Raw genomic sequence first — 18,621 nt, forward strand, 5'->3', positions numbered from 1 at the left:
TTCTATGGATTGCATTGGACTGTGGGCATATCAAACACCTGCAAGCTTCCCTTGTTTTCAGAGACATTTTAAAGCAGCTCGCTTCAGTGGCAGCACCTTTGGTCTGTGCCCAGCCAAAAATGAGGTGGTTTGTTTTCTTCCTAAATAGCTGCCATTAGCTGGAGTAATTCCATTCATTATTTCATGCAGGCCACCACCGAGCTTTCAGATGGCAGCAGCTTTTAGTCACTCACTGGAGCCCAGGATGAATTCTCATTAACTGCTACAGTTATGGAGAAATATCACAACCGCATCCACAAAGACGCTTCCTCTGTGAATAGGTGACTGCGCTGGATAAAAATGAACCAGGAAAACAGGACTGAAACCACTCGAGGTTTTCCCAGAACCCTGTGAAGTGTAGTTGACATCACCATTTGAGTTCTGAAAGGGAAGATGACTCATGAAATGTGATACAGTGGAACAAGCAAGGGCTGCGTGCGGAGGTCTTGGGTACCGTTTTTAGGACAGAATCTGAAGTATGAGCCATACGTGCCTAGAAGGGACCGAGGTGCCAGGCAGAGGAGCACTCTTGCTGCTGGGTGGCTGTGGGACACAGTTCCTTTGCATCTCAAACTCCATCCCTTCCAGCCTGAGCTCACCCGTTTTTTAAAGACCTGGGAACCAGCCATCAAAGGGAGAAACAGCCTCCAGTGGCTCCAGTGAGTCTGCTGGAGCAGAGTCCCGCTGCCAGGGTGGGGCTCCTTTCTCTTCCGTAGCATTATGGGGGCTTCTCTGCAGCTCGGCCTCCTGCGGGCGAGCCCTGAGCCCCCTCCCTTCAGCCACAGCCCCTCCTGGAGCCCCTGCACAGGGGCTGGGCACCGGCGGGGACCCCGCAGCATCGTGTCCCTGCGGGAGGCTCAGGATGTCCAGGGCGCAGGAGCCGGCGCTGTGCCGGAGGCCAGGGCAGGAGCGGGGGAGATGGGCGCCTGCCGCAAGCTGCTTGTTCCTCCCCGTGCCAAGCCGTGGCCTTTGGGCTGGCTCCTGTCCTGCCTGCGCTGGCTCCAGGTAATGTTAAACGCCTTGAAGGGCTGCCAAAGGGAAGAGAGTTGGGGGAGTGAGGAAGAAAGGAGTGGGAGAGCCTGGGTGACATTTTCCTGGGGCTGTTCAGAGCCCTGGGATACCTGTACCTGCCAGGAGGCCACTTGGAACACCACTGGTTTATTGTTGCCCTTCCCAGTTCAGTTTCCTTCCCTCGTCAATCCCAGGTAAAAGTCCGTACGTTACAGCAGCGCTCTCTGGATAACGCCAAAACAGACGTGTCAGCCAGCAAAAGAAAAACACGCTGCTGATTTAAGTTTTCAGCCCAATTGCTGTATTGGAGTCCATTTCGAACATTCTGCCTCTACATGGGCAATTCCCTGTTCTTGGAGGAGAATTTAAAAGCCGGGGCAGCCCTCGGTCTGGCTGAAGTGCCATAAGATAACTGGGGCTTGCGGGAGCATGTTCCTTCTGCAGAAATGTAAGCTCTTTGTTCATTTTGAAAATGTAAATATTTTAAAGTCATGAAAGCTGAGAAAATGAGCGCACACTGATATGAAATGCAGCAGGCTTTATTTACATGGCAGCACACAATCCTGTTTACAGAGGTCACAGAAGGTCCAAATAACTCTTAAGTAGCTTTTTGCAAACTCATCTATCATTTTCCTATTGGATCCATGTGACAGGTACTTGTGAAGAGATGATGAAAGTATCTGGAAATACTCTCACTTAAAATTCGTTATTCCTATGAAACTTTTGAAAAGTGATATTTTTCAAATATTCAGAAGTATTCAATTACACTTTCCACTAATTTCAAACATCAGCATCTCTTCTTACAGAAGCTGAAGTTCAGCCAGAAGGCCAGTATCTTCATAACTTCTGTGGAAATAAATGCTCGGAACACTGGGCAATATTTCCTTTCATAGAAAAGCACTTTTTCCTTTCAACAAACAAAACAGTACGTGAACTCAGGATTTATTAGTATAGAGGGGAAAGTTGTAACAAATACTGTGTCTGTTGACAAAACAGAGAGAGATGGAGCTGGGAAAGCAGAAACCCCTTTGTGGCTAAAATCTGAGTTACCAGCAGAACAGGTTCTGGTTTGTGCCACTCCTGTCCAGCCTGCCTCTTTTTTTCCTATCTTGCCCCCCAACAGGAAATCAAACCCTTTGTATCCTGCTCTCAGCCACGACACCTCACGTGCACTGCGCAACTACGTTGTTCTTCCCGGTGTGATGCTCTTCCTCTGCTCTGATGCTGCACGTGATTTTTCCAGAGGGACTTTGCAGGTTCGGTTCCTCGGGGTTGGGTGCAATCCTTGACTATCTTCTAGATTTCCCTGGTCAATTTGTCCGTGAAGATTCTTCTTTGTTGTAGGCCATCTCATGTTGCAAATACATTGTGCAAAGAACCCTCTTTCAAGAAAACAAGACTCTTAGAAAATGTTACCATTAAGATTTATCAAACCCTTCAAATGTGACCATAACCCGCACAGACTTGATTTAAATATAGTTTTATGGGTGCGTATTTATTTCTTACGTGAGTGCAAAATGAGCGAGCTTTGCGCCTGAAATGGCAGTTACGGAGCCAGAAGGGGATACTTGTAGTTCTGATTTTCAAGGCTGCATCAGCCACTGCAGTTTGAAAGGATATTAACTGACCAGAAGAAAAAAGTAACAGAGCAGTATTCCAGCAAGCTCCTCTCAGAAATTGTAACTTATGAGCAAGTTGTGACTTAAATATACGTCAGGTTTTGTTCACGTTGTAAAAAATCTTTTTACAGCAAGTATGAGAAGGTTTAATTTTTTTTTCCCGGTGTGCTGATAGGAAACTGCAGAGAGCTGCAAGCAGTTGGCTGGTTTACCACCTACTGGCACGTCGGTGGAAATTTATTCTTTTACTTTGCAATCAAAGCGGTCACAAGCTCTCAAACGCTGTTTGCCAGAAGGAGATCTCGGAGAAGCTGGATAAAGGTTTACCCCCGAGGAGCAGCAGCACGTTGGTACCACTACAAACTTCATCCACTGCAGCTGCGTGCTGGCAGTCGGTTCCCTCCTCTCCTCCCACAGTCTGAGCAGCATCAGAAGTCTCTTCTTCTGAAGAGACGAACAGACGGAGAGACTTGTCCTTTGACAAAAGGCCTGTTGCTCTGTTTGGGCCTAGTTCTGCCTCTGAAGTGGTTTGAAACGCACAGAAGCCCCCTGGCTCCAGCGGCGAGCTGAAGGTTTTCATCTCCACAGCATCGCTTTCCTCGCCGCGGGACGCTCGGTGCTGCTGGCGGAAGAGGCTGCGCGAGCGCGTGTGTGTCGGGATGGCCACCAGCTGCTGACCATCCTGCTGCTGCCTTCTCCAACGGCTGGGGAACGGAGCGGTGAAATCTGAGGTAGTTTGGAAATCAGCACCAATTCCTAAGATGCAGTGATACATTTTAGGAGGTAAGTTTGCCTTTGGAGTACTACTAAGCTTCTTCCATGTCTGCGTAGGGAAATGATACTTCCAGAGGTCACCCTGAGGACTGGAATTTGAAATGCCTCCACCAAAAATCAGCAGAGAGTCTTTGAAGACTATCGAAGCATGACCTACCACTGGAGGAGGTCCTTGGCTAAATGTAAGAGAAAGCAGCAGTTAAGGGGAGACCAACAAGAAACTAACACTGATTTTAGCCTCTCTTTTTGCTTCGCCTCAATAGAAATGATGGCCGAACAGCTGCGCTGGGACGTCACAGCTGCACTGCTGACAGCTGCCTCAATGCGCTGCCAACAGCTCTTCCGCACAGAGCCAGGGCCGGCAGCAGCACCACGTCGTGATCCGAACAATTCCACCATCGCCGGAAGGGCGACATCTCCCCGTCTGCCCGCACGCTGCACCAAACGGTAAGACTCATTCTCTCTTTCTGTGTCGAGTGTAACAAATAGTATCGTTTACCTTGTTCTGAGGCTGGACCAGCTGCTGCTCACAAAGTCCCACCTCCAAAAGTCCTTCTGTTCGCTCAGCCCCATCAGCCCTCCAAAGAGGTACATGCCCGTGCGATAAACCACCGCCGAGTGGCCGTGCCGAGGTCCTGGGCCAGGACTGCGAGGTGGGCTGGAAACACGCTCCCATCTTCTTGTGTCTGAAAGCAAAAGATTAATTTATAGATGCACTAGATTTACCCTAGTATTGGAGAAAGAATTTATTTCAAGCATCAAGTAACTATTCGGTTGTAGAAGAAGGGTTTCTGCTCTAAGCTTATTATAAAACAGCTTAAATTCTGACACTGAAAAAGTGTTTAGAAATAAAGTTTTAATGAAAATGTCAGATGCTGTATGACAGATGTCATGGAAATTTTATTTACAGAGCAGCTTTTCCTACGGCTTTGTTAATTCATTAACTCTGACACGGAAAGATGATTCCCTGGCCATGAGAGAGAAAAATCAGTCAACAAAAACAATCCTTCATTAATGTCTGTGCTTATTCTCCCTGTGAGGGAGTGAGGGATGAGATAAATCCATCATTCATTTCAAAATCGCGACTGAATGGCCACCAGATAACAAAAGCCGTCCATTTAGGGAGTCTCTGGGAATCATCTGGTTTGCAAACACCAGATTAGCAATGAATATGCTAATGAAACCATCTCCTGTCAGGTTTGGCTCTCCACGGTCAGTTCAAGATTTGAGATTCAGAAAATGACAAGAAGAGGCTGAAGTCAGGGTCTCCTCTGCATTTGGAAGTTTTCAGTAAGCCTTGAAGAATTTAGCCAATAGTGAATAAAACATTTTTTAGTTCTGAAACTGGCAAATACTGCAAAACTTCTTCCAGTATAATACCATCTAATTAATTTCAGTTGGGAATTAATGTAATTGACAGAATTCATCATCAAATGCTGCCAAAGAGAAGCCAAAACTAACTTAGAACAGTTTTACTGATAAGAATTTTCTCGACAGAGCAAGCCGTGCGTCCCTGCAGCAGCCGCGGATCAAAACCTTCCCGTGCTTTTCACTCACCAAAATGGAAAGTCCAGAACTCCTGTGAAATGCCCCTGATGCCAAAGTATCCCCCGTAGATGTACATGCTGGACTGGTACACGACTGCACTGTGACCTTTCCTGTTGGCTGGTGCCGAGCTCTAAAACAGTTTGATAATGAAACAAAAAACTGTTCACAGGTCAAGTCATCAAGCCCATTTCTGGGGGGAGCCATGTTCTCTATATTCAGTTTAGGATAATTACAAGAAACCATTTACTTCTATATGTAAGGAGTTGATACATAATTCCATTGTATCTGTTGTACATAAAACAATTCTCATCAATGGTATAATACCTTCCCCCACCCCCAAATGGCCCCGCAGTCCCAAGCCTTCTCTTGACTCCTCCACCAAACACGGGCAACCACAGTAGTAACTGTGCCAAATCTTAACAATTTTTTGGTGCAATTTCATAGTGTAGAAACATTGTGAGGAGGAAGTTTCAATAGCAAAAAGTGAGTCGTTCTTTACATGCAGCGATACAAAACCAGGCTCATAAGGCCAAGACGTAAATGCTTCCACTGAGGTTTCATTTAGAAGTGGCTGTATCTTGGTGAGTTCACGTGTTCAGACCAAAGAAATGAAAAATGCTGCCGCACTTCACATTTCAAAATGTATTAGTGTGACTGTCAATCTGTTTTCACTACCCTACTTTTAAAAGCACAGACTACATGTGTGGGTGCAATTCACCATTTACAATGTTTTCTTGATAAGGATTTCAGAAAAACAGAAGTGGGAGTAGAGAAAATGACTTCTTAAGAACACTTAAAATTTAAAAGCAATATTTTAAAATGCTGTTTTAAAGAAGGAAAAAGCCTTAGTTATTGAAAGTGCAAAGAAATAAAGCATAGCCACATCTCTGAAGAGGTGAGATTGGAACTGTTTGGGGGAACATATTTCAAAGCAATCTGTTTAATCAACAAAGCAACAGGCATTTGATTCACACATTCACCAGTTCCTGGCTCCTTCCCTCAGTCTCTGCTGGTACGGTACGGCACTCTGTCCATCTCGCAGAATCTAGGGGATTGTTTTAATAAAGCGCAGTTTATATCGCAAACCACAAGAGGACACTCCTCCAATATTAATTTTTCAAATTACAGATTTAATTTTCAACTCAGTCTCATCCTGGTGTTTTCCACTGACAAGCATGAAGAAACCCCCTTCCCACTGAGTGCCAAGGGACTTACAGGAGACATTATTTAAATGGTTTTGCTGTATCCTTCTCAGATATCCAATCATGGAGACACCCCACTGTATTTCCTGTTTCGTAAGGCTAAATTTCATGATGCAAAAATAATGTGTGGTTTTCAGCATTTTCTGAACTTGCATAATGCTCAGATTTATCGATGGATGTATGGCTTCTGCTTATTATGTAAACCTTATGCAAACCTTATGCCTTCAGCCTTGTTCCTGTTCCCTTTCACAAATCCATTAAAAGTAGTCCTCAAGTAACAGCCAAAACCCCCTGATCGGAGATCACCACGAAAGAGTGCAAATCTGAGATACCCACCATCAGAAGTGGAATGAGAAAGCAGCACAAGTTTACAGTAGTAAAAGCTACACTTGCCAGGAAAGATTTTAAATAATGACCATGAAAAAACAGGCCCCAACAAAGTTTGAATCACTCATTCCCAGTTTCCACTGGTAAGTACTGTGAGTAATAAGATGCTTTCTCCTATGAGATATATTCTGTCTGTTCTTCCAGCAGGTATTTCAGACAAATGGTGGAAAACAAAGGAAGGAATAAAAAAAATGGCCAGTGACTTAAGGTCACAGTCAAGCAGCAGAAAAGGCCAGGAAACTTAAATTTTGGTCTTGCCACAAGATCTAACAGCTCAGAAAGAAATCAATCTCTGCCTCTCTCCTTCATCTGACATTAAAATAAGCAGCCATTACTATACACAGTTTTCCAAAGCGAGAATATATAGTGTATGGCATCGCTAGTACATTCAATTGTTGTACTGCTTTTATTAGAAGAAATCACAAATGTTTGTTCTTCAGATAAAAAACCCCTGTGTTATGAAAAACTGATATTAATTTCCCACCTTCTCATTTAATTACACGTTTTTTTCCTGTTCCATAATTGCTGTTGCCAGCTAACGTCTTTCTTCAGTAAAAACACAGAATGAGATATACTTTACTGATCTATTTCCTTCCATAATAAAACAAAGAGCTTGTTTCTTAAAAATTACATAATATAATGATAAAATTTTAAATATTATATCTAACAATTATGATCAAATAGTAAACTTCAGAGGGAAAGGGGGAGGAATAGAAATTCTGAGACTCTAAAATACATAAAACTTTCCCATAAAATTCTTTCTAATTAAAGAGCCGACTTTTTGATAGCTTAACAGTCTAATTTTAAGGGGGAAATGTGCACACAGTTTTACGTACATTACTTCTTGTAAAGCCTCAGGAAGGCGATGTTACAAGCATCAGAAAACAGTTTGGTTCTTATTATTTGTTAGTACCTATGGACTTGGAATGTCCCATGGAAGAGACTGGATATTGTGTATCATACCAGTGTCATATATCCAGAGAGGAATTTTAGCTTGCGTGAAAGCAGAATCCACCATCCCACCAAAAATACACAGGATGCCCTGAGAAACGTAAAAATATTTGTCACTCACGGGTAGGCATATATTGTAGCATAAAAATAATTTTAAAACAATTCTAAAATGTAAAAGCCGCGTTCACCAAAATAACATTGAGAATAATGCACATGATGATCTATTAACAACTCAAGAGGCAATCATAAGAAGTCACCCACTTTTTTAATCATGTCTTTACCTTCTCCCCGTAGGAAACCCCGCTGAACGTTCTGCAGTTTTAAGGTCCCAGAGCCGCTCGCTGCCTCGTCAGCCTGGGACAGCGGGGGGGGGGTGGATCTGGAGCTCTCAGGCTTTGCTCAGGTAATATCACATTATGCATGTTTATAGAAATATCTCATTGCACTGCAGCTCCTGATACCCTACACTCTGTTTGCCCCTCACACGCAAAGCTGTAATTTTTCCTTGCCTTCACTCCCCCGTCCCTCTTCTATGCAAGTTCTTAAGGGAATGTTTTTATGCTGTAGCTTATCATGCAAATTAATTCAGAGCAACTGTTACAACTACACAACTAAGTCAAAGAATGTGCTGCCAAGGTCTTTATTTTGTATTACGATTATGTGACTGAGGAAATGGGGGAACTGCACACTGCTGCAAAGCTAAAATACTGACACTTTATTCAAAAACATTCCAGAACATTGGTACAGCTACATATAGAATTGCACTGAGATAAAAGCATTCCCTGGGTACAGTATGGCAGTGTGTAATGATCTATGACGTTTATTTCATTGTAGAATATGAAAAAAAAATTAGGATATGGACAATATAAATCTTGGTCTGCTACCTTATAAGCCACAATCGAATGTTCTTCCAGTTCTTCTGGGCCGTCTCTTGAGCAGTCCAGCATTTCCCATTCATTTTTCACTATAAACCAAAGCTGAGGTTAAGACAGCGATAACTCAGCACATAAACATCAGGGGAAAGGTGAAAAATCGGCTTTGAATTTGGCTGCACTGCCAGTCACTGGGGGAACATGAAGCATTTTGTCATCTTTCCTCTCCGTTCGTTCAGAAGACTGACGCACTTCCCCCGAAATTACATATATGCATTTTTCTATTTAGCAAACTTAAACGTAATAGAAATTGATCTTGTTACTGCTTTTATTTTAATGCTAATACTGTTAACCTACATCAAACCCCAACTATTCTATGCGCATGAACCCCAGCACAATTCTGTGCCTTATTCCAGTAACAACAATTGAACAGGGAACGGCATACAGGAAGTAAAAAAAAAATAGAAAATGTAATATTTCATAGTATGTTATTAATACATTCTTACAAGATATTGTGCACTTTCACATGCATAAACAATTCTTATGTTAAAGAGTCAATAAAGCTGTTTTTGATATCCCTTGCTAGAACTAGGATATTTTAAATTACTCAGTATTTATGGACAAAAAAAGGGGGGGATGAACTGAACTGAAACCTAAACTTTGTGGGACACCTGCAACAGGAGCGAACACACACCTTGTGCCTAATGAACAAAATGCAGTTTATCCATGATTTTGGTGGAGGCACTTTAAATGGGGATAATCTGTTGATACTGAATATCCCTGATTTCATGATGGCTGGATGCAGAATCTCGTTAATCCTGACATACATATGAAGGGGCAAACTTACCTATGTTGTATCGCCAGAAATCCCTAAGGCTGGTGGTGTTGCGCCCTCCATAGAGATAAAGAAATCCTCTGCAAATAATGCAAGCGTGTTTATATCGATCGCAGGGACAGGGCTGCTTTTGGGGTGCAGATTTCCCGTCACAGTGTGCAGTGTTCCCTTTCATGCTGACAACTGGGTCCTTACCCAAGTATCAACTTGCAAAGGACAGCCATGTCGGAGCAGGGTCCCCAAACACCAGGGACAGGGCTTAAACCCTGCCTCATCTGTACAAAGACAAAAGAATAGTTTCAGGTTACAAAAAGAAAAAAAAAATATGAAAATACAGAAAAGTCTCTGCTTTACGATTAAAAGTTTCCTATGTTTTCTTTTCATTCCTGTCAAAAGCAACCTGAACAATTTTGGCCATCAGCGATAATACACTAAATGAAGTAAAGCATTTGCAGTGCTGGCTCACAGGGTCTTGAATCAGTGAGGCTGGGACAGGAACATCCCTGGGGCTGGGAGTTTCCAAAGAGCATCGGCAAGCTGGAGTGATGAACTGCAATACCCTACATTTGCAACATGGTAGAAACCAAAGCTCGGTCTTTTTTCAGGATGAAAAAGTACTTAAACCAAACTATACTTAAACCAAAATTCAAAAAGAGTGAATATTACAGATTAAAGTAATGCATTAGCAGTTGTCCAGAATTTCATTAGATTTTAATCTGTAAATCAGCTGAAATTAGGATGCATCTGGAAAAAAATGACACTATCCCTTCACTTGCCACAAGATGTCACTGTGTTCTGTGAAGACAAGTGCCAGGGACAACATTCTTCTATTAATCCTCTTTAAAATATATAATGGCCAGTGATTATTTTATGAAGCGCACACACAAAATCAGCATTAGGCCAAATTCAAGAGAAGCCTTATATTAAAAGTTTCCGTTTCCCAGGTTAATTCACAAGGATCCTGCATAAAATCAGCAATGCTGCTGTCAGACCAGAAACCTCTTCCAGGTAAAGTTTGAAATGTAAATTGTTTCCCACAAACGGTAATTTAAACTTTCTTTGGGCCAGAGCAGTTACTTAGAAATACAGCAATGGCCAGTTCAGATGGAGTGAAGACCTCTTGCTTAGATCTTCACTCAAGTATTTTTACTGTAGAATCACAGAATCGTTTTAGTTGGAAAAGATCCCTCAGGATCACCGAGTCCAACCATAACCTAACCTAACTCTGGCACTAAACCATGTCCCTAAAATCCTTGTGTATGTGCCTTTTAAGCCCCTCCAGGGATGGTGACTCCACCACTTCCCTGGGCAGCCTGTTCCAATGCCTGACAACTCTTGAAGAATTTTTTCCTAATATCCTAATATTGTTCCTAGTATATGCATTGCCACAGTAGAACTTAAGACATATGAACTGTGCCTTGAAGTTCATTATGGAAAAACTCTATTTAGTCATATATAGGTTAGTGAATGTCAAAATAAGCCCAGTTCACCCTGTGTTTATCTGATTACAGGACAAGGGGTAGGTATAGAGAGTACAAAGTATCTAGATCTCAATGAAAAGTTGCCATTTTCTGAAAAGGGAAGAATACAAGATTGGGGGCACTTACAAAGGTGTGAATCTCTTTTTTTCCAGGGGAACTGGCAGCTATGAAGCGGTGACACATTACAGGTCTGTAAGTAAATCCCTAATACTTTATGGCACCTCACTGAAAAGGGCTGAGCAGCTGAAGTCACGAAACACAGATTCTCTCCCTAACTCTGCCCAGCCCCTGTGTAACCGAAGCCAATTTATCTGTTTACTTCCACAGGTAAATGGGGACAAAGACACCTCCTTAGTAAAACACTTTAAATTTGCTGATGCGGTGCTGTGTGAGAGGTCCAAGATATCACTACTGTTGTTATAATTTAATGTGAAAAAGGTTATAGGTCTCTCCTATTAGTACTTTACAAAGGTAAAGTAGGATTGTCCCCTTGAGTTTTGGGTTTTTTTTCTAGCTATAAAACTGGACACTCCTTTTCCTACATATTTGTGTTTGTTATTCTCCCTACAAACTTTGCCTCCTGTTATGCAAACATTCAGAGAAGAGGGCAGACCTGATTTCCTACAGCAGATTAGCAACAAAACCCTGTCCACTTGTTTATCTGCCCCAGCTGAACTCTGTGTAGGGCAGGCGAGCAGGATGGGATAACAAACACCCAATCTGGGATTAACTGAATGGGTATCTCCTCCCAGTCACACCTTCTGGGCATCAACTGGCCCTTGTCAATCACAGCCATTCACTCGCCCAGTGTAAAGCATTCTTTGAGGCGCACCCACAATCACTGAAACAGATTAGTTAACAAACTGATTAATTTCAGAGTTAAGGAAAACAACAACAAAGAAACAACACCAAACACCTTCAAAGTTAATCTTGCATCTTGCCTTTCATCACTGGTATTTTAAATTCCAGACTTGAGTCTTGGGTTGCCTTTCTACAGAACCAGACTCCACAAAGTTCAGCTACCATCTACCTGAAGAGTCCAAAGAAAAACTGCTGCTCTTCTGAGAACGATGTCACCCTCTGCGTCATGCAACACTGACCTCACATTCAACTTGGTACAAGCAAGACCAATTATCCAAGAGGAAGCTCTAACTTCAGCAGAATTTCAAAAAAAATACCCAAAAAGGCAACTCAGAACATTTTTAACCAACTTTTTTTCTTTTTCCAAAGCAGCTGTGGCACACACAAAAAATGGCTGCTGCACTCCAAACTCTTCTGCCATTTAATTCTAAAAACGGCTCCTGTGCAATCAATCCCAATTGTGAAAGGGCCGGGGGAGCTGTGAGACAAGGACCTAAAGAGCTGCAATTAGCCTGGTAACTACAGCAGAGCGCTTATCAATTAACGGTGCCACACTAGTGTTTCATAATTCAGGAAATGTAGAAAGACAAGAATTACTTCAGGAAATGTAGTTTATATGTTCATTATATAATTCTTTAGATTTCTATTAGATGTGGTTTCCCAGACAAATGATTTATTTATTTATTTATTACTTAAATATATCATATTAAAGCTTTTTTCCTACCTTGGTCCCCCAATTTCATTTCCATCTGTTTTCAATATACTCAGAAAAGTTCCAGATTTAAGAGGACTGAGCCTTTTGAAATATAATGAGATATGAAGCCACTCGTGTTGGGGGAAAAAAGTAGGAAATCTTTTGTTTGTTCTATTAGCGACCCAGTCTTCTGAGCTCAACTCTTGAACCTGTATGTGCAGAACACTGTATTTTCTTATTAGGCAACTTGATATTTTATTGCTCTTCAAAAATAACAACAGATATTCCCAATTCTACTTCTCTTACAAACCCTGCTTTTTGTGGTGGTTTTATTGTCATGTATGTTCCCACAGGACTGCCTGCATGGATATGGAGAAAACTTTGACCATAGACTTGCAAGGCACTTACGAATTACTAGATTTAAAAAACAAAACCACTTTGTTTAGAATAGTTTAGAGGGCAGAGCTTTTTTCAGTGCATCACATTTACTTGCAATGCTTTACTATAATATTTGTGATAGATTTTTAGTACCCTCAGGTTTGCTATTTTATTATTTCCTAAATTCAAGTTATTATGCACTGTTTCTAGAGTAGTTGTTTGTTTTCAAAACACAGTAATTGATTTTCAGAGATGCTCAGCTTCAGAATTTCAACCTTAAAGTCCAGAATGGCTTTGGGAATATAAAATACGTGTAATATTTCTGCATTATTATAATTCTGAATTGAAATAAGGGCGTCATTTTGCTATGTGTTGTAAAACATGCAGTTACTGTGTGACTGAGGGCACAACTGAAGGAATCAAGACGAAGGGAAGGAGATGGAGCACTGTGTTTGTTTTTGCAGGGGGGAGCTGAAGGACAGAAAGAGGATTTGTAAAGTGACAAATTAACACAAGGGACACGGCTCCCTTCTGACTGTAGGGTTCGGAGAAATGACAGGTACTTTCAAGTAAAACAATAACACCTTTGTCCTCTTCATAAAGCTTAGAGTGGACATAATAAAAATTTATGGAAAATATGAAAGCCTTTTATATTAAATAACTTAATTTTAACAAGTTAAGGGTAGTATTCTTAAACTTTACCATTGTTTTCTTTCAGTGCTTCAGAATGCTTTCTGAACAGGTGTTTCAAAGGATGTAACTCTTCTGAAACAGTCTTGTATAATTATAGTTTCTATATACTGTAAACTTATATATGTAAGTACTACTTCTGGAGTGTGCAGTGCTAGAGCACCGAGGACACTGGCACCCTGATGGCACAGCAGGTGAGAGCATCACGAGTCTCTCCTTGTGAGCAGCTCTGCCCGGGCCTGGAGCTCTGCAGGTGAGCTACCGTGCTTTTTCAATTCCAATCACATTAATATTAAAGCTCTAATTTTGCAATTTCATAATAAATTAAAATGCTTGCTTATAATTGCAAAATTAAATTTTGCAAATTGACATTACTAATATATTCTTCTTTGTGTTTTTTTTTCTAGAATCTTTCACTCAGAAGATAAATCCTTCTGTTCATTACTGTGTAGCACTACTTGATCTCTATTAAAAAGTAAGTTCCTAAATAGCAATAAATAGAAGAATTTATTAAATAAAGAAGTATAAATATATCCAGTTGTATTTTCTAGGTGCTTGGTGTATTTCTCATTTTTAAGTAAACAAATACAACTTGGTTTGGGATAACACAGTAAATATTTAATCTGTTTCTCATAAATGGTGGTGGTGCTGCTGCTGATTTCTGGAAGAAAATAATGCAGTGCTTAAAATATATCTGAGATTGTTACATCTTTATATACAACTCTAATATATGAATCAGGAAATCTCCTTTGCCACTATGTTGAAAGACGTCTTACAATACAGACAAAAAATAAATACATCTGTATTAGCTTCCATGGCTTATTTTCCTTGGTAAATGAAAATTTCAGTTTTGTTTGAGTTTGTTTTTTTTAAGAAGACCAGGGACTTTTTATTAAAATAATAATTTATTGTTTTGAGAAGTAGATCTCCCAAGGTAATCTGTTAATTATGACTTCCAGGACTGCACTTAACCATTGACTGCAGCCCAATTCTGAATGCAGTTTCTGAAAAAGAGCTTCCTGAAATACACATATGTAGGTGGCACAAGGACAGCACATTATGGACATATAAATCCAGTGTACCAGCCATGCCTATCAAAAGTTTATACTGATAATCAATGTGAGTGTGCTTGGGGTTTTTTTTTGTTGGTTTGGGCAGGTTTTTTTGGTCCTTAATACTACATAAATCTAATCTGATTTTCAAACCTTATGTTGCTGACTCCATCCACAGGCATGTCAAGAGCTCATTCTCTCTTGTGGCCTCACCACGTGTAATAACTGGGACAGACACCCTGACTCTGAAGTGTCACTGCGGCAAGATGGCTCTTTGGATGTCAGCTAAACAGGTCATTTTTCAAATTCTAGATATGGCAGAGGGAGGAAGTACAGTTCCTGGTCTTCACACTTCAAGATAAAAGAAATGAGAAACTCCCACCATCTTCACAGGGCAGTCTAAGATGTATTTGGCCTTTTACCCTTTCCTTGGAAGCAATTTGTACTGTCACCCCTGGAAACAGGTCACTCCAATACATAAGACATCGCTCCTTCCCCCTGGAAACAGCAGTTTTCAGTGTTCCTAAAAGGCATCATTTGGGGATTTCAGAAAAACTTACTAGTTGGATTCTTTCAAGACAGAGTAGGCAGATGCCCTGGAGAGTCAATGTCATAAATCTGTACTTAGGTGTGACTGAATGCATCTTCTTGACAGCTCATGACCTGCTGTTGAAACAACTTCAAAATACTTTATTTCCTAAGGGACACTCCTCTTGCGCTAATTCACAAAATTTTCTAGGTTAGGAAGAAAGACTCTGGTTGACAAAGGAGCCAGTGGCTGCCCAGTCTGCTTACTCTCCTCAGGTTCGAGTGAGAGTACTATAGTATATACTTGACAGCTGAGAGTATACCAGCGAAAAGCCATTATCTTCCATAGGAAACAAGTACGCACTGAATTTTACCTCTTTGTTTTTTATATTCCCTGACTGAGGAAAAGGAACATCTAATAAAACACTCAGCCACACTTACAGCTTAATGCCACACTTATGGAAGATAAACAATGTGTTTTTCTTGTCTCCAAGACATTTTGCCCTTAGATGAACATGGAGCAATGGGATAGAGGAGACATATAAGGTTATGAGAACAGCAGAAGCTGTAGCTTGAAGAAATATGAGGGAGGAAAGAGAGGGCATTTGGCAATGAGAATAATAAAATGTTCCAGCTGGCAAATATTAAAACACCCAGATATCATGTTAGAATCAGTATGAATTTAACTACACAGTATGGGAGAAATCATGAGAGACTTTGCGTGAGAAAGAATCGTATGGCACAACTGGGAAGACTGGAGTTAAAACTGACTACAAAAAGGATCTTTTACAGGGAAGATGAATTTACAGAGTCAGGTGAAAAACAGTTGCACAAAACCAGATGATACAATTGCAGAGCTGGAATAGATTGCATAGAGAGGAATAGCTGGATTTTAGTCTGGCAAGGAAAACAAAGGTGTCAGGCAGGCAAACAGTAATAATAACCATGATGGTTCACAATAACCTTGATGCCAACAGTTACTGGGCTGCACCAAAAAATGGAGAAAAACCAAACCCACATAATTTCAATATATAAAGGAGACAGAAAGCATAAGAGTAACTTTACACATACACGTTGTCGCTCCAAATTCAAATGGAATTACTCATGTGAATAAAACCAGTGATACGCATGAGCCTGCACAATGTAGCCTAGATACCAGAGCAAAAGAAGGACCAACTCTTTTGTTAGAAGCCTGAAAAAATGTTTTGCAAGCTGTTTTCATATTCAGACTGCGAATGACAGGGTCCATTTTTGACTGGAGACTGGCTTTCTGAAAAATCGTCACTCCCAGCTAACGTGGTCCAGTATTCATCCCAAGCCAGATGCACTTTGGCTTGGGTTTTGGATGGTTGCATTTCTTTGTTTGTCTTTTGCTCGGTAGAAGGCATTTTGTTGCTTTACGCTCTTTGATTGTGCAAAAGGAGCAAGCAGAAGGAGGGTGGTGAATCTCCTAAATCAGAGGCAAGAACCCAAGAGCTCTGGCTGGCCCTAGCACAGACCTCCTGCGCAGCGCCGCGGAAGCCACAGGTCCCCTTTCCCCAGCGCTCTCCTGGCTGCAAAGCGCTGACGCCGCTTCCGTCCTTTCCTGCGCTTTGTTTCCTTTTGTACATTTGGATGAAAACATATTTGTGAACAACTGCACACAGCTGTGTGAGTGTACAACTATGTGTGCTGAGAGGCTGGCTCAGTGTTCCCTGTGATGCTGTGTGTGTGTTACAGCTGGTCAGTGCCCTCACCACCTTCTGGGGCCCCCCCTGCCCTGGGCAGCTCTCACCTCCGCATCTCCCTCTCCTCTCCAGGTGCTGCTGCTCACCACCTCAGCTGCGGTTTGGTCCTGACAGAGCATGAAAAAAGAGAGGAAAAATGAGAGTCGCATGAGCCGGCATTTGGCCAGGAGCTGTGCCCGCTGCCTCCCCTCAGGTTTGCCCTCGCAGGGGGACACCGTGCCCTGCGCACCCCTGTCACCAAACGGGCGCACGCACCCACCCCAACCCTGCAGGAGGAGGGAGGGAGGGATGCCCGGGCCGCCAGCGCTCAGGCGGGAGCGGGACCCTCCGCCCGGAGGCGCCGGGCACTGCGGCGGGCGGGCCCAGGGGCACGCAGGCCTGTCCCGCCCGGCCACCGGAACCGAGCCCCTCTCCCCGGGCCAGCAGCCGGGCGCCTCCGCCCTCTCCCCGGGCTCCCTCTCACCTCGCGGGGCCCCAGGGTGGGAGGCGCGGCCCCCGCCCCGAGCCTGCGCAGGCAGCGCTGCCCGCACCGCCGCGGCTCGTCCCTCGGCCGTGAGCGGTTCCGGGAGCAGCCGGGGGTGCCCGCCGGGAGCGGGGGCAGGACCGGACGCGTCCGCCGGCGGGTCCCCCGGGGGAAGCGGGTGGTGCCCGGGGCCGCGCTGGGCGGCGCGGGTCCTGCGGGTGTGCGCAGCGCCGGGCGGCGCGGTTGCTGCTGCGGCAGTGCCTGGTAGTCACGGGGAAACAGAAACAAACTTTTTTCTTGTTTTTTTTCCTCTCTTTTTTTTTTTTTTTTTGTTGGTGTTGGCGGTGGGAAGGGGGAGCACAGAGAGTGGCTGTTTGTTTCTACGCTCAGTTCCAAGCCTTTTAAAGTCAGCGTTTAGCCCAAGGATGCCTCTCTGTGCGCTCTCCTCAGAGCCACAGCCCCAGTGCTTGCTTGGGCTTGTGTCCTTGGCTTTCTGCTCATCTGCTTCAGCTTCCACGAGGTTTGCTTTTTTTTCTTCTGTGTTTCTCCTTTACAGCTACATAAAGCTTCACAAAACAGTCAGGAATTAAACTCCCCCACCCACACATGCCTCTGTTTTACATGTTGACGTGTTTTCCTGCTTTGGGATGGAGGCTACTACTTTTTCCTTAGTATTGCTCCTAAAAAAGAAAGGGTGTAATTGTTTTTTCAAGTTATCGTTGCAGAGGCCAACAGATACACCCAGCCCATAGTAATGCAATAATATATGTGAATAATATTAATACCTTCAGTTATAATGTATATTATATAATATAGCTGAGTATGGTAGCAATACATGCTTCTGAAGTCTTCTTGATAGGACTTTAGGCCAGTGCAGAACGTTCCCCAGACCCTCATAATTACCTCCTGCTAGGAATAAAGAAAAAAACAACAACAAACAAACCAAAAAAACCACACACACACAAAACCCAAAACCAACAAAAAACCAAACTCAAACCCCAAAACAAACCCACACATTTTTCATAAAAAGAACTCTGAGATCATTAGCTAACATTTGGAAGTCCCTCAAATTAACATGCATGAAGGACTGTGGCCAAACTCCCACTGGCTCCCATAAAAGCAGTAATCAGTCCTTCAAGCAAGATTCTCTACAAAATAACACCCAGAAGCCCCTGCAGAAGGGATTGCCAATCTCGCCATCTGACTAGATTAAAAACAGCAGTAACAATGTGATAATTGACACGAGAAACTTCCCTGACAAGGAATGAATCAGTGTTTATTTTTAGCCTTTTCCCCAAATGCTTTATTTAAACAAAAGATTAATTATTTCCGTTGTTATGTTGTCCACACCAGAAACAGGAGGTGGCAGATCCTCATGTATCTGCAGGGAGCACTTTGTTTTGGCTCATCCTTTGAGGTCTGCACCCTGGATGGATGCGATTGTGCCAGTTGTCCTTCCATTTCTAGTCCAATCAATGTGAAAAGTATCAAGGCTTCACTAAATTTAGA

The 18,621-nt window shown here is 42.7% G+C and overlaps 1 protein-coding gene across 1 annotated transcript; it reads right to left on the reverse strand.

The window, feature by feature from the left end:
• Positions 1-1,408: 1,408 nt before the first annotated feature.
• LOC309441270 (uncharacterized protein) lies at positions 1,409-17,515 on the reverse strand. The gene is made up of 10 exons (XM_082055896.1): positions 17,113-17,515; positions 16,697-16,756; positions 9,434-9,513; positions 9,251-9,318; positions 8,416-8,495; positions 7,544-7,622; positions 5,966-6,036; positions 5,001-5,121; positions 3,943-4,129; positions 1,409-3,619 (listed from the first exon to the last, which is right to left on the reverse strand). The coding sequence occupies exons 3-10, from the start codon at positions 9,511-9,513 to the stop codon at positions 2,935-2,937; spliced, it is 1,371 nt and encodes a 456-aa protein (XP_081912022.1). The 5' UTR covers positions 16,697-16,756; positions 17,113-17,515; the 3' UTR covers positions 1,409-2,934.
• Between the last annotated feature and the right edge of the window lie 1,106 nt (positions 17,516-18,621).

This window comes from Streptopelia decaocto (genome assembly GCF_964273445.1).
Source record: "Streptopelia decaocto genome assembly, chromosome: 6".
NCBI classification, from domain to species: Eukaryota; Metazoa; Chordata; class Aves; order Columbiformes; family Columbidae; genus Streptopelia; species Streptopelia decaocto.